Source organism: Camponotus vicinus, unplaced genomic scaffold (assembly GCF_025532165.1).
Source record: "Camponotus vicinus isolate PSW18456_S1 unplaced genomic scaffold, iyCamVici1.0 SCAF_4, whole genome shotgun sequence".
NCBI classification, from domain to species: Eukaryota; Metazoa; Arthropoda; class Insecta; order Hymenoptera; family Formicidae; genus Camponotus; species Camponotus vicinus.
The window spans coordinates 17,572,148-17,588,868 of record NW_028141976.1 but is presented as its reverse complement, the minus strand read 5'-3'; the positions used below and the strand labels follow the sequence as shown (position 1 = coordinate 17,588,868).

The 16,721-nt window shown below is 35.6% G+C and overlaps 2 protein-coding genes across 7 annotated transcripts in view; one reads left to right on the top strand and one right to left on the bottom strand.

Annotated features, from left to right (window-relative positions):
- Ets65a (DNA-binding protein D-ETS-3) overlaps window positions 1-13,664 on the bottom strand; it is a 60,285-nt gene extending 46,621 nt beyond the window's left edge. The window contains exons 1-3 of one of the 4 annotated variants that reach the window (XM_083097577.1): window positions 3,857-4,320; window positions 3,169-3,578; window positions 339-637 (exon numbers count right to left, since the gene is read on the bottom strand). In XM_083097577.1, the coding sequence (XP_082953703.1) occupies window positions 339-624 (286 nt within the window). In that variant the 5' untranslated portion in view covers window positions 625-637; window positions 3,169-3,578; window positions 3,857-4,320. Of the gene's footprint in view, window positions 1-338; window positions 638-3,168; window positions 4,321-6,124; window positions 7,012-13,455 lie in introns of those variants that run through there. The other 3 variants (XM_083097580.1, XM_083097578.1, XM_083097579.1) reach the window with 3 other exon arrangements.
- LOC145970696 (protein SCAI) overlaps window positions 1-16,721 on the top strand; it is a 74,513-nt gene that overhangs the window by 48,932 nt on the left and 8,860 nt on the right. For all 3 annotated transcript variants that reach the window (XM_083097573.1, XM_083097576.1, XM_083097574.1), the window contains one exon: window positions 15,355-15,949. In XM_083097573.1, the coding sequence (XP_082953699.1) occupies window positions 15,756-15,949 (194 nt within the window). In that variant the 5' untranslated portion in view covers window positions 15,355-15,755. The remainder of the gene's footprint in view (window positions 1-15,354; window positions 15,950-16,721) is intronic.

The following is a 16,721-nucleotide window of genomic DNA, read 5'->3' as shown; positions in this document are numbered from 1 at the left end:
ATTTTCTAATATTATTATTTAATAAACTTTGATACGAAAAACAGTAATCGTCTTGGCAAAGTTGAGACATAAACTTTTGTTTTTTTCTCTCATTCTAGAAAGAAATAAATAATACTGTATTTCACAAATATAATTTAAAAAAAATAAATCTGAATAACAGCGAACACATTACTTAATAAATTCTTTAATTTTCTCGAAAACGGAGCTTTGTAGTACGAAGAAATATTATTTCACACTTTTGGCTTATTTTTACGCGAAAACTCTTTTATATGACACATCTTTCATACAAATGTTGCAGAGAAAAATTCGAGATTCTTATAAAAAAAAGTTATGCTTACCAGTGATGGAGGCAGTGGGCGAAATGGTGGACGGGTTAGCGCGCGGTGGCGGCGAAAACGCACCCGCAAGGTAGCCACTGCGATCGGCGAGGGCTTGTTTCGCCTTGTCGACGCTCTCCTTGAGCCGTTGAAAAGTGCTGCCGCAGGTCAGGCCGCGATATGGCCAGTTCTCCTGCTTGACGCCGGCCGCGGTTACACCGGCGGCGGCCGCGGCCGCGGCACCGGCCCCGGAGGCTCCCTTTAATTCGAGCGCACCTGCGTATGAACAGCTAGCGCTGTCGTACATCACCAAAGAGCCCCTGCAATCCAGGATTATCTTTGTAAATGACAAAAAGATTTGCCACTAGCGATAATAACTTGTGATATAAAGTAGATCGTAGAATTAATCGAGCTGTCTTTAAATAAACGAGAAACCCTTTGACGTTACGTAGATTAAATTTTTTTCGGGAAAATTACGAAAATTCAAAAATTACGTATGGTTTTCTTCTATTCATTGATTCAGAAAGAAGTCTCAACGAGAAACATCTGTACGTCGACGTTGACTCCGTTTCGTTCAATTGAGCACTTCCTGTAGAATATTAACATTGTAACTATCAGAAGTAAAGTTTGCGTCGTCGTACAAATCAACTAGCAGAATGCTCTTAGTGGTATGTCAGTAGTTTAATTTCCGAGTTGTGAATAGAAAATCGAAGAAAAAGTTAATTCTATTATTCACGTGAGCATCATCCACGTTATTAAACTCTTTCGATTTAGTAAACGGTTAAAATGCAATGCAGGGTCGAATAAAGCAAATCTACGTTACTTTAAACTGACAGCACTCATGCTCATGCAGATACCGCAGTAGGGGTCATTAAAGGACCCTTGAAACATCCGGTAAAGGCAAGATCGAATTAAAATAGATGACCGTATATGCAAAAATATGTCTCTTATTTTTTTTAATCTCAGCGTGATAAATGGCTTATGACTAAGTTTGAGTCATATTCTGTTGATAAATTTGACATGTTTCTGACATTTTTTCTCAAAATTATTAATATTATAAGTATGTTTAATTATTTCTCGTGTATAATTTTCTAAATAGTTAAATTTTCAATTTAGAATATCTTTCAAATACAATCAATATCAATTATTTTAAAACAGTTGCCATTTCTAAACATTAATTTTTTTATCATCGTTAATTTATTAAAATACAATGTATACGCGCGCGTTTCGGAGTCATATTTCATAAAAAATAAGATAAACATTCTACATGTCACTTTTTAAATCTTTTTCCTTATATATCTTGCACATATATTTCTCGATTAATTGAGCAATGTAATAGACAATAAGTAATAGATAATATGTAAATCTACCTTCTGTTACAGCTGATCATGAATCAACCAGAATATAGATAGAAAAGTAGTTATTAGCGTTCTTGTTCACATTAGATGTGATATTTATTAGTTGAAAATTAAAGGTCATGTCGAATGCGATATTAACTCAGAATTAATGCTTCGCAGATGCAAATTTAAATTATCCCTTTTTTATACGCAAATACACACATTCTATGTTTTGTTTTAATTAAATATATCGTGGCAAAAATTGATCTATATATATGTATAAAATTGTGCTTAAAAAATTATTTAAAATTATTACTGAAAAAATTTGATTTGCAAAATTCCAGAATAGAAATATTGCCTCAAGTTTATTTTTATTCTTTTTTCTCCCATTTAGATTCAATAAAATATTTATTAAATTTTTATACATCTTTTATAAAGTAAATGAAATGTTTCGCACTTTTTTGTTTTCATTTTTTGCAATACTTTATCCAAAATAGATATAACTACCAGAAACATCAAAAAATATCAAATCTTATACATGTAACAACGGAGAATTTTTAATTGTACTCGAGTAATTTAGAAAATACATCGGCCTATCATTTACATTTCATCGACACGATCTTGAACTTATAGTCGTCAAAATTGCGAAAACGATTCACGATAGAATTTGCATGAGGTCCGTTGTGATCGTATCTCGCCGCAATTCCGTAACGGAGAATGCGGAGATAAGGGACCAGCTATAATATTAAAGCTTGTCGTTTATCGCGAGTCCGCTTCCGTCTAATCTTGAAAATCTGCCACTTCCGTTATCCCTTCCCATATTACATAAATCATTATTCAAACGAAATGATGCCGCACAAAACTGCTCGACCGATCCACGTGGAATTTATGCAAACATGTGAAACTCTTATCGTGCTACGTTAGAGAAAATATGTAGATAGAGAAATTATCATGAGTAGAAATATGTATTTTCGTATTGACTTCCAACTCATTATAATATACTTGGATGTGAATTATTCATCCTCTTCTTATTTGATAAAAAAATACTAAGATAGTTATTTATTTAAAATTTTTATAAAATACTTTTTCATTAAAATCGATAAATTAATCGATAGATTAATTTATATATATGTGTATATTGTAAAACTCCAGTACCAAAGTTTTCAAAATTCAAACCTCATTCAGTTTTACACATACACATACAACAAATCATGATTATATTCGTTAATTTTCTGTTAATCATAATTTGAATTATAAATTTCTTTAAACTCAGCATTAAGAATCTTTAGAATAAATAACTGATTTTATGTTCTTGTTACAAATTTATGTAAATTCTTGTTAACTTTATATATTATATTATAAAGAAATATATTATATTATTATTAATATTATATATTATATTATTATTAAGAGATTTTTTTCGGTAAATGATACCACGCAAATAATTTATAAATCGATTTTTCTCAGCTTTTATTCATGCTTTTACTCATGCGCACTTTAAACTCTTTTTTTACCTTCAATCACTATGGTAATTTTCACGATGAAACCTGTACTCGTTTCACTTGATGTGCAGATTGTCCGAATTATTCTTTTCCCTGGGATTATCTAATAGAATAATCCAGCAAAACGCAAAACGCAAAATCTTTTTTTGGTCATCTTAAACCATTGATTATCGCGGAACGTTGGCTAATATTCAATCGGAATGGTTAAGAATAAAAGCACTCTTGTAGGTACGTCCGGATATCCAGCTCGTATTGAGGTCAATCTAATCACAAAACTGTCACATAGTCACGCCGTTCCGCGGCACGATGAGCGCGCAGCCGGATTGTCTTCACGGTCCTGTCTGACAGTTTAAAATCTGACTCAAACGATCGGCCGTCAGGGATATTGTAGCCCATAAACTATTCGTGTGATCGCTATTTTTCTGTATCGAGAATTTGTTCCGTTTATTAAATAGTAGTGTTCACACACAATTATTTCAGTCTTGGTCTTTCTGTTATCATAATTTTTAATTACTTATACGGGGGTTATCTCAATGACGCTAATAAATATACTACGCAATATTTTAATAGTACAGTAAGTGCTTTAATTGAATATGATTGTAAGTAACATAATAATACGTGGACTGAAATATATGTATATATCAATTTGCGATGAGAATTGGATAAGCGTTATTGAATTTTGGAAAAATGTTCCGCTCACTTGTATCTCCTTGTCCAGATTTAACGTTACAATCACCAGAAACTTAGAAACAACATTAATTTCGATGAAATTAAAATCTCTGATGCATAAAAATGTATCTTACGCCAGTTGCAACTTGCATTTACACTCATTATATCGAATAGAAAACAACGTTATCCGAACAGACCGCGTGTGCATCATACGAAATAATTATCTTCTCTTCTCGACACGCGCTGACGATTTTGTTTTTTCACGTTCTCGCCCGTGCGGCCACTACACGTACGATTTGTTTTTCTTTTTTTTTTTTAATCCACGCTCTTTCACGACATCACTTTTCGTAAGCTTGGTCGGTCAGGTGTCCAATACGGAGGAGGCTGGACCGCGGTATCAAGAAGAAGGTACTCCGGGCAGGTTGTCTCGCGCAACTGCGGCTGCCGCGGGCAGCAAATTGCCTGCTTCCGGGCCTCATTACATCACTCTGTTACTCTGTTAACGCTCGCCGGAAACCCCTCTGCCTACCTCGTCTAAACTCTCGTCTCTCATATATATGTGTATATATGTGTGTGAGTATATATATATATATATATATATATATATATATATACATACATATAGATATATAGATTATATACACATACACACACACACACACACACATCATTTAAACGCATCGTCGCGGACGCGACATAGACGCGCGATCGCGAAAGGGAGAAAAAGCCGGTCGAAATCTCTAAGAAAATGTTTCCCAATATCGTATAACGACTGTGTCGCGACTTTATTTTCAATGAGAGGAAACGGCAAATTAAAATTAATTTCGCAAGATTCTTAATAAGATGATAAGAAACAAGCGCGACGCAAGTTTAAAAAATAGAAGATACGAGGAATAAGAAATAAATTCTCGTCTTTATGAAACTTACGTGTTGATGTATTTTAATTCTTCATGAAAAGTAAACTAAGATAATGATCCGTGATAATAAATATTAAATTTGCCATTGAAATAAAATTATAATTATCTAAATTATATCAAAGCGTATGATTTTTTCGATGAAAACATTTATAAATGTGCGCGCAAAATAGCCAGTATGTGAATAAGGAATTTGCATTTTTCTAAAAGAAAAAAAAAAGAAATAAACGATGATCATGATGCGTAACGCAAGAGGACAATATAGTAGTTGCGGACACGCGCGATAATTTCGCGTTAGTCAATGCGTGCACCGCCGTTTAACCCGTAAAATGTGCGTGGCGACGGAGATGCGTTTTTTACATCTGCTTTCAGATCTGCGTAAGATTCCGTAAATGAGTTACAGAGACATGTCGTTATCGCGCTTTGCCAAAGTGCCACCGTTTGCGCAAATTTAATTCTCAGATCTCACACTGAAGTTTATTAGAGTCCAACTAGCATTGTTAAATGTACAATTCGAGCATGAAATTTAAACCGTTTCCATAATCCTTTTGCATTTGCGGTTACAGTATCATTATTTGTATGATTCATTTATTTGGTTTTCTTCAGTTATTTGTTCTTGAAATATTAATATAAGGAAATTAATTGAAACATTAAATAATTTTTTTTTGAGATTAGTTTTAATTAGTTTGTAAACTCTTTTTCATTTATCACATATAATATATATCTTTTTCATTAAATATACATTCGAGAAGGCTAACATGACAAATGAAAGTGTTTAATATCTTATACCATTATGAAAGTTAATAAATTTATATTTTTCATTGAATGATATAATGTTTATTATTTTAATTTTAATTAGTACAGCTCAAAAAACTAAATAAACAAGCAAATGTGCTTCTTTAAATTTTTCTATTAAATATTTTATTTCAATATTTTCATCTCTCTCTCTTAACATTTTAAATAGAGAAAAACAAGATTGATTACTAATATATAAAAAAAATAGTACAGTTGATTAAAGATTGTTTTTATTATTAAAATATTATCATATCAAATGAAGATAAGCGATTAGTGTTATGACAAATTGACTAAATAAATGATAAATGAGGAAATTGTGGAAAAGTGTCCAATTCAAAAAGAAAACGTCTGGAAAGTCGCCATAAATTCGCGGTTACACAATGCAAAGCGATCGCGGCCAGTTTCGGTGTTATCGATATTGTTTTATCGAGAGGTACCGTCGTGGAGAACGTCGATGCGACGGAAGCGCGCGACCGACAATCTTCGGTTTCCTCCCTCGATATTCTCTCTCGAACTTCTCGTCATGTATCGTCGCGTAAAAAACATTCCGATCCAAACCGCGGCGGAAAAACGAGATATCGTGCGCTTACCGTCAGTGCGGGGGCCCACGTGATGTCTTGTCCAGCACTGTCAGATCCAGCTCGATCTCCCAAAAATCTCCCTTGATTGCCGATCTCGCCGAGATACTTGATAAATAATTCGATCCTCACGATCTTCGTCTCCGAGATTTCTTTGGTCCTTCGTAGAGCCTTCACGTTCACTTTGACTCCTCACTGCGTTCGCACCGTACGAAAGCTCGGAGGGAAAGATCTAGAGGGATCAACACTCCGAAGGGGACGAAGAAAAACGCGCGGGGCGGAGAGGGTGGGTACCGTATTCGTACCGGAACGTTAGATACCTTCGCGGGGATTATCAAAGATTACCGGCGACTTGCGCTCGCTCGCCGGGATATCCCGAGAGTTTGTTAGCGCGCGTGGACCACTCGGTGGCGGACTCGGCCGCGGTGCGACGGACGCACATTTGGCAGAGCGTCGTTATCAGTCGCGGTCCGACGATTGGCTGTATCGGAGCCTGCGCCGGTACGTCCTCCGCGGGGGGGAAAAAGCGAACGCACCCGAGAGGGAGACGGAGAGACGTAGCGGCGAGGGTGGCGAACGAGGGTGGAGAACGAAGAGGGAGAGGAGTACGCGGGGGAGATCGCCGGCTCTCGCCCCCGGACACCACGGGCTCTCCGACACGGAGCGGCTCCTTAGAGGCGGGATCATCCACCAAGCCGTATCATCTTTCTCTCTCCCTCTCTCTTTCGGTCTCCCTCCGTCTCCGTCCGTCTCTCCGTCTCTCTCTCCACCCTCATCCTGCTACTGTTCTCCTTCGGCCTCACCCCGCTTTTCGCGTTAGAGGCTCGTAGATAGGTGGGAAGCGCGGCGGAAGGCTTCCCGTGGAGCGTCATACGAGACGGGCGCGATATCCCCCATGGTGCTTTTATTATTATTGATGCCGAGGATACCGGCGTAAGCGCGATAAGCGCCGGTGGAGACGAGCGAGAATGGATTGACGCCGATCGTGTCAGAGTTGATCGCGTCGAGCGGGTTGGCAGGTAGCCGCGCGAGAACGCCTCTTCGCGCGGAAGGCGATGAAACCTAATAATAAAGTACACGTTTCTAAACACGTACCGCGATCAGGTGCCGTCAGCGATTTTCCGTGAGCGACACGGATGTGCTTTCGGAGTAACAGCGACGAGTTACTCCGAGGAAAGGGAACGGTGGAAACGGGAAAAATTGACGCCGATGGAAATAAATCGGCTCTGCAATCGAATTTTAGGCTATAGATTAGGAACCGATGATATCACTGAAGAAAGTTTAACTTTAAAAGTTTTTTCTCTTTTCTGAGTAATAATGCAAATTCTCTTTTTAAATTATATTAGTAATAAATATTATATATCTCTACGCTCTTTCTTTCGTGAATTTATAATTATTGTACGATTTTCAAACATAATGTGCTAAGAGAGACCTACTTATTTTGTGTAACGTTAATGTAAAATTAAAATAATGTCAAAATACAGTATTCCCGATGTACGAAAGAGATTAAACTTTCATTATACAATTTTGTAAAGTTAAATAAGTAAGTAAATGTCAAGAAGAGGCACAACACAAGGAACGAAAGATTATTTATTACTCACTGTGAAATTAAAAAAGAATCGAAGGGTGTATCTGTGCCTAGAGAAACTGATTGTCGCTGTCGTCTGATGACACGGTTGAAATGTGTCCAATTTGTTTGATTAATATATCAGCGATATCGCGTGAGATCGGTTCGGCGTGCGAATAGCGAGCCGTATCTACTTGTACTGAAAATTATCTGATCCACGCGGTGGAGTAACAACGGGGGCGCGACAGGCCGGACACGTGCCTGGTATACGATTTTCAAAGGGCAGCCCGGGCATAGGGGGGTAGCATATATTCATAGGTATCGCGATAATAATGTATCGTTATCGCCACCTTCGTTAACCAACTCGCGCACCATCGGCAGCAGAAGCGGTGGCAAAATCAATGCTTTGATTTAATAGAATTCCGTTTCGTTATCCTGCGTTGCATAAAACTCACATCGCAGATAGATACACACACGTGTGCAAATGTCAAAAATTTTCATGCCGCGAAAAACCGATATATCATCCGTTTAACGCGATAGAAACAATGAAGTTAAATAAAGATGTTTATTAAAGAAAGAGGGAAAAGAAAGAGAAGGAACATGTGCTATTATCACGGTGACACTTTTAATTCCCGAACTTTAAATTGTATTGAAAATACAAGCTAAATCATCCGAAACAGGATATTTAAATATTTGTATCTGTATCTATTGAATTTGCAAATACAAAATGATCACAATTTAGGAATTTTTAAATAATAATATTAATATTTTAATATTGAATATAAATTATAGAAAATAATTTACACACATTTAAAATTTCTTTGTTAAAGATTTTCTAGATTATTTCATGATGATATGATATAGTTAACTTGTGTATAGTAAACTTGTTTTAATAGCAATACGTAAAGAAATACAAAATTCTATTTAAAAAAAAGCATTAATAATGATTCTGAAAAAGTGATTATAGATGAAGAAAATTATGTCCACGAAATTTATTTAAACTTTCTGTTTTTGATGATTATATAATGACTAATAATACACCATCTGTTGCAAAAATAGCCGATAAAATTAATATCCCATTAATGATAAATATTTTATTAAAATAAAATAATAAGATATAATAAATGAAAAGATATAAAAAATGAGAAGATATTATAAATACTTTTATTATTTAATCTATTGTTAAATAATTCATTCATTGTTATTATTATTTAATTATTTTTATTTCTTCATTTAAACTATTATAAAAAATTTATAAAAATTTTTATTAAAAAATTGGAGATTTTGCGCATACAATTTATTTCTGAATATGTCTGAACTTATGTCTGTATGTTAAAGTTTAGTTTTGTGAGATTGTTTAAACGCTTCTATTGTAAGCTATCTTAACATTTACTTCAGACACTCCTAACGATGGTCATTGCCGTTGTTCCGCTTCCTATGACTGCCACGAGTAATGTCGTATCTCTTCGTTCATGCGTAAAGTTTCCGATCGTCGGACGAGAAGCGGTGTCAATCGTGCGAGAAACATCAATGCATTGTACGACTGATCGTGATCCGCGCGATCCGAAGTGCATTGTCATGTAAAAATCCCGCCGGTCTGATAGTTTTATTCTTCGCAAACAACAACATATCCGAACCACACACGAAATGTTGTATTTTCAAGTAGAAAAAGTAGAAAAATTTTTTCGTATTGACTTTATAATTATATTGTCTAGCGATTTTTTTAATACTAATTATTTATATAATAATTATGTACTGCTATTTACATTAGAAAAATGTAAAAACATTAAGAAATATTTCACTTTCATTTAAGAAATATTTCATATTTCATTTAAGAAATATTTTTTTGTTTAAATAGAAAAACATTATGAAAAATCAGGATGCATCTCAAATTAAATAATAATTAGTTCTTGAAGTTTTTTTTTCAAAGATATCCTAGATAGTAATACATTTTAAAGTTTAAATGCGCAAAGGACCATCGTTATATTTTCTATCTTTTTTTTTAGCAATATTTTCATTTAATAAACAGATGGACACAACGATTTCCTTTACTGATTATTTCAAAATTAATCACATCTTTGCGAAATATATGTTGCCATACAGCATGAAATTTCATATATCCCCAGATAGTCGCGAAAAATATATTGTCCTCGGTGATGTCTTTACCAACGGTAACCGCTTATCACGCACGAGGTCCACGTAGGTAACCGCGAGGACGAGTCTATCGGCGTTTAGTCGGCTTTCGTGAATGTAAACTAGGCGTTTCCTGCACGTATCGTACAAAGTGCTCGATTCGCTAGTCTTTTTTCACCCAGGTCGATCGATAATGCCATTGCAAACACCCTGTATGTGCTCGGTTAATGTTAATGGCAGGGGCCGACTCGGTCGAACGGGGTGGGTTGCCCCTTTGCTCGTGAGTTAGAGCTTCCTGAGGCTTTCCTCACATCCACCGCACTATCCCCGCTGCGTCCCGCTCAAGTCCTGCTTGGCTAATGGCAAGGGCAGGAAATATCAAAAGTCGTCTCCGCGATCGTTCTTTTTATTCCCGTTTTTACTCTTCTTTCTCTTTCTTTCTTAATGCAAGCAGCTGGATGCTTTTACACGTGACTTTCGAGAGATAGAAGATGCAGTGATTTAAAGTGTTGTATTAAATTTAAAGCGAACAATTTTGAGGCGACATAGCCATATCGTGAAGAATTATTGTACTGAAAAAAAAGATTGGTTATAATAATTCAAACTTGATAAATGTTACCCATTGCTATGATGAAATAGTTTCAACTAAACGTATATGTGATTAAGACGAAATAATTTAATTAATCCTAACATTTAGTATAAACTCAACCAAACGTAAAATATGCTTTTTTAAAATGTTTATAACTATTACTAAATATTTTGTTATTATTATTATACTTGATAAAAACTAAATATTTCAAAAAAATGCATTACTAAATGCATCTCACAGGTTTACCCAGAATCTTTTTTCAGTGTGAATATTATAGCGGCTAAAAATATTTTTTTATTACATCATATTATATCTTGCATTATAAATATTAAGAATAATTGATAACTCGATGAATTTTTGTCATAAACGAAAGCAGAATTTTAAATTAAACTTAAGACATACACATAAATTACAAACTATATTATAATAAACATAAAAAATATATAATACAAAAATATTTTTAATAATAATAGGCAAAAATCGAAATTTTTATTTTTTATGTAATATAATCTTTCTAGAATATATGTATGTGTATATAAAAGGAGGAAAGAGAGAGAGAGAGAGAGAGAGAGAGAGAGAGAGAAAACCTCTGAAAAAGGAAATATTATGATAGTAAATTAGAAATAAAATGTACATTGCATATATAATATTCATTAAGAATATAATATTCATTTTAAAAAAATAGAAATCTTTATTTTATAAAATTTGTTAAATTTAGAGTTACTAATAAAGATCATTAATTTGTATTAGATATTCGTATTAGAAATAATTTACTAAAGTGTAAGAAATGTCTGATGTGTTTACAATGATAATTTATGTTCTTCGTACTATAAAAAAGCACTGAATATATACAATAGAGAACAAGACGGAAAGCAATGATTCTTTATAGTGAGCTTTCGCAAACTTGAGAAGATCGTAAGAGAATTAATACGCTTATCGTGCACAAAACGCGATCGTCGAAATGATAAAATGAAAAAAATGAATCTGACTCGGGAGAGCAAATGTAATCACTGTTTGTCACGAACAGCGACGCATTCAACAGGTTAAAGCAACACATTAAAAAGAATGCGAATTTATTCGCATGCTTAAAAATCTCTTTCGTCTCGTGTTCGTGAATTCGGTCACGATATTTCACCGGGATGAACAGTACCAGATACTAGCATATAAAATAGTAACACGCATTAATCTTCTTTTCACGTATTTCTGCAAATAAATTGCTAGAAATACTACGGAAATATATTACAACAGGTTTTTATAATATTATGTATTTCTTTTCTTGAAGAGATATAATATATAGAGTTTATTAAGACATTTTCTATGCATACTTAGCGAATATTTGATTAGATTAAGGATTATATTTTGATAATTGTAGTATTTTTAGACATATAGTGGATTTTTAATTTCTATTATTTCTATAATAATAAATTTTAATTCGACTCTTAATCAGTCTTTTATCAAAATAATGTTAGAATGAAAAAATTGCTTAAAAATGGTTTTTGTCTCTTTCTTTCTTTTAATAAAATATTGTAAATTGATTATAAGTTGTTTTCAATTTTTACAATTTTGACAAAGAATGGATAAAAAATAAATAATATGATAAATTTGGAACTTTAAGTTTAAATAAAAGTTTTAATTTTATTTAACATGCATGAGTTATACTAATTGCTTCCCCTCACAAATCTTTAATTCAAAGTTGAAATAGTTATTTGCATCTTCGATATAAAAGTTATCCAATTAGAAGCAATACGCAGGAGACGGAAAAGACGAGGCGGTGAAAAGGCGCGCACAATCACGGCACTCTTCGTACGTAACACATGTGAATTCGACCCGCAGAGGGATACACCGATATCGTTTGATTTAATTTGTTGCAATTAGGGCAAGGGCCGCCGCTCGGGCGCGCTGGATGCGAGGTGCGAGAGATGAGGGGAGAAAGAAGGAGAAAGAAAGGAGAACCAGCAGTCTCCACCCGGCTTACCGCGCCCTTGCTATTAATATCAGTTAACGACCCGATATGATCACTCGTCTATACCCAGACAAGCTGTACAGCCGGCTACCACTGATGGTCGTTTGAGCCGAGTCATGACTCGAATCATGTCGACGTGCAGATCGTAGATTCGACCGTGATTCGGGCCCATCGATCGCGAGCTGACTCACCCGAGATACGCGGCTTCACCTGGATTGATAATTTTACGAATCCTTGAAAAGCCGTGATTAGGTAATCTTATCCTTACTGCGGTCTTTGAATGATTAACGACTGACTCGTCTCAAAATCAAAAGGATACCTCCCAACATCAAATATTAGGCATTACATCGAAGAAGATGATTGAAAATAAAAGGCACACATATACGCCATACAAAAAAGTTTGCATTTTTAATTTTCTTGTACTAATATCTTCGTGTTTTAGATGTAATTTAAATTTTTCTGCTTTACGATCATGGATATAAAAATATATACAAAGAGAAGAGAAAAGACAAAATTTTTTAAACACTCCTTATTTCTTGAAAGATTTTGATTGAGAATCGAAATAAAATTTATAATTTATTTATATATACAAATTGAAGATTTATTACATGCACACAAATGCTACAATTATCAAAATATAGCTTAATCTGATTAAATATTTGTTAAGTATAACTAAGAAAAATACGTAGAAAAATGCATAATGTTAAGAAACTATTGTAATGCATTCGTAATATTTCTAAAAATTTATTTTCAAAAAAATGTAGCAGTTTATTCACGATACAGTTGCAAGTAAACGTCATTGTGCCACAGCGCCGTTATGGCAGTGGCATACGTACCGATAGGAATAGGCGATACGGAGCTGGTTCTATCTAGCAGACTTCCGGCCAGCATCGAAACAAGCCGACCGCGCGCGAATTACCATAAGCATTTATATATATGCGCCATAGCGCATTATACTTGCATACCCAGCGGCCGAAGGTGCCCGTTGTCAACGACGGTAGCGCCTCGTATTAGGTGCGGGTACCATGTAGGGAAGAAGGGGGAAGACGGGGGGATGCGTGTAGGTGCCCATCAGGGGCCTGGCTACTTACTTACGTGTACCAGCCGGCCTCACGAGCCGCCGGCACGCGAGCCTGATTGACTTGTAGATGAGGCGACACAGTCGATATACTCCGGACTCTATACCGTCCGGCCTCTGGAAACGACTCCCTGATCGCCACCGCCACCCCCGTAGTCCGTCAGTGGGGACTCCCATGGTTGGCCCATGGTTGCATCGCGTCTGACACGTTTCTCTCGTTCGTCATTCTCTCGCTCTATTTGACTCTCTCTCTCTTTCTCTCTTTCTCTCTGTAGCTCTGTCTCTTTTTCTCCTTCTCTCATTTTTTTTATCCATTCTCCTCGTCCTCTTTCCCAGCCACCGACCGTTATCTAGTTAATTAATCTCCGCCGAGACGGCGGTAGTCGACTAGCGGGGCGGTAAAACTCCCACCGTCGCTGCTGCCGTAACGAGCCGCGGCGACGAAAGTGTCGAGCGGCCGCAACCACCCCCTGGTCTCCATTCGCCGGCGTGACGTTACCCTCTTTTCGCCTGGAAATTTTAATTACGATGAAAGAAAAACCGACAGGCCTCGTTAGAGTCCCGACAAGTAGAAAGTTAGCAAGATATTCGGAAGAGTTCAGAAATTTGCATTTATATAGAAGATGTCTATACAGATTTTGATAAAATAGGTTGTGACCCTAGGATTTTGATAAGTTCAATTGATGGAGGTGTTAAGATGGACTCGTAAATAATAATAATAAGGAAATTGAATAGTTGAAGGAATAATTGAATTAAACATACAGATATCTCTTTTTGTGTATTTCTAAATTGTATAATTACTTTCGAGATTTTTAAATTATATAATTAATTTCGACATAAGAGAAATAATTCTTTCACATTTATGTAATATTATTATTCCAAGAAAAGATGTATAAAAGTATGATAAAACTTTGTATTAGCTTTGCATTAAATTTTTATTTTTATTTTAAATTTTCATCAAAAAAATTACTTGTGAATTTATCAAAGTGTCTGCGATTTTAAATTAATGTTATAAATCTAAGATATTTTGTATTCGGAACAAAAATTATATATATATTCACGCAATAATTATTATTATATTGCTTTATGCATATTTAAAATATTAAAAATACATATTAAGAGAGTTATTACATTTATAATTTTCACATTTACAATTTTCATATTCTTTAGCTTTAGATATTTTTGTAACATTCGTATTTTAAATCATATTTCTTCTGTTGGTTATGCATGTTGTTCTGTATAGATATAATCGTATCAAAATCATATGTTAGTAAAGTTGTGACTGAATAAGGGTAAAATCGGACCGACTGGGTGAGACCAACCCCAAGCATTTATCCACGGTATTTCTTACTCTTAAGATAGAAATTTATTGATTTTAATAATGTTTGATCCATCGATTGGATAGTTAGAAATTTACAAGAATTTTGTCTACATAAAGCGTTCACAGATAATTAAGTTTCTAACATACATCTATGAATTTCGCGTAACATATATTTGAACTTATAGCAAGCTATTATGGACATGTATAATGATGAACAAATACATGAATAAAATGTATAAATAGTTTCCCATTAAAAATCAATTAAATACATTCAATGGAATATCACGTCTGATTTAAACAATGGATCTTCCACTGCGTGTTTCAATTGATGACAAAAACACTATAAAAATATATTAAAATTTACATGAAAAATATATCTAATGGATTACTTTACAATAAGTAAATACATGTATATTGTAATTAAAAGCACCAAGCATAATAAACAGAAGAAGAATATAATTCGAAATGAATAAAAAATTTATCATATATCGTTTCTTGAGACAAGAAATGGCATTTTAAGTTCATTGTACAGGAAATGAAGAATATCTAAATATTTTTCGAGTATATTGATGTAATATGGAATAATTGCAGTATGCCACTAGATGCGATGATTTCAAAGGAAGCATTCGTCGTCGCTTTGGATCAATTATCCTGAAGAATGAAAATATCGATTCGCGGAAGTATTCCGAAGCCTCGCCGGTATCTGGACAGATGTCCCCGGATGTCGTCATTGCGGCTGTAATCGCCGTCGCTTTCACCCCTGTCGATGCTAAACGTCACGATGGCGGTGGTGGCGGATCGCACGCTGCGCCCCCTGATGCGGGGTGGGAAAGAGTATTGATTGGTCCGTCTCCGTGGTCGTCGCCGTCGTCGTGGGCGCCGTGCAAAAGGGTGGCGGAATCGCCAGGCGCCATCACGCGGGTCCGCCGCGACCGTGTCGTTGAGAAGGGCGTCCAGCCAGCGTCCGGCCGCGGTCCCGACTCGCCGAAAAGATGGTCATGATGGCTGGCATGGACGACCACGAGCGCAAAGTCGTCCTCGAGTTCTGCCACCTGCTCGAGAAGAGCAAGCAGCTGTTCAACGGGCTGCGCGACCTGCCGCAATACGGACACAAGCAGTGGCAGGGTTACTTCGGGCGGACCTTTGACGTCTACACGAAGCTCTGGAAGTTTCAGCAACAGCACAGGTGAGTGATAAAGATAGAGGGAGAAAGAGAAAGTGCGCGCGTATATGTATATGTATGCGTATGTACAAGAAAGGGAGGGAAAAAGAGAGATAAGTTTGTAGCATGATTTCCTTGATTTCATCTTGGAGCACACCTGGTAGCGATTTTCTTCACAGACTAGCTTTATTAAAAGAGATGACGTTTCTAAAAAGCTTATTAATGAAAGATTATCGATGCGATAAACGACTACTACAAGTATTCGGAGCGAAGAATCGTATAGATTCGATTTCATAAATTCGTTTAAGTATGTGTGATTCAGCGATTTCTGTTGATTTCTCTGACCTCCATGTTCGTCCGTGATTTCTTTCGATCGAGCAGAAACAAGTAGTAAACGTTAGATTCGATAGCAGTAACGCTCGACAGAGTGCATGCCGCAAAATTATGTCCATTGTAGAAAATATCGAACCATGTTTTTTTCTCAACATTCTTATATAAAGTAAAATTTTTTTCTAACACGCGAATATTTGCAATATGGTATGATATTTCGTGGATGTCGTTGATCTGACAGTCTGATGATGATGATGAAATGAGAATCTGTATGGCGAAACCCACGTGACCAACCCTCGTGCGTAGCGCTTCAGCTTTTATATCTACTTGTCAGCCAGTCTCACGAGTTTAGTGAAATGATGGACTAGATCTTTCATTTTAGTTTCTCTAAATTAATTAATAATTGACGCAAGAAATTTGTTTTCTGTGTTTCTCTTGAAGTATACCGATGGAAAAATATAAGTTA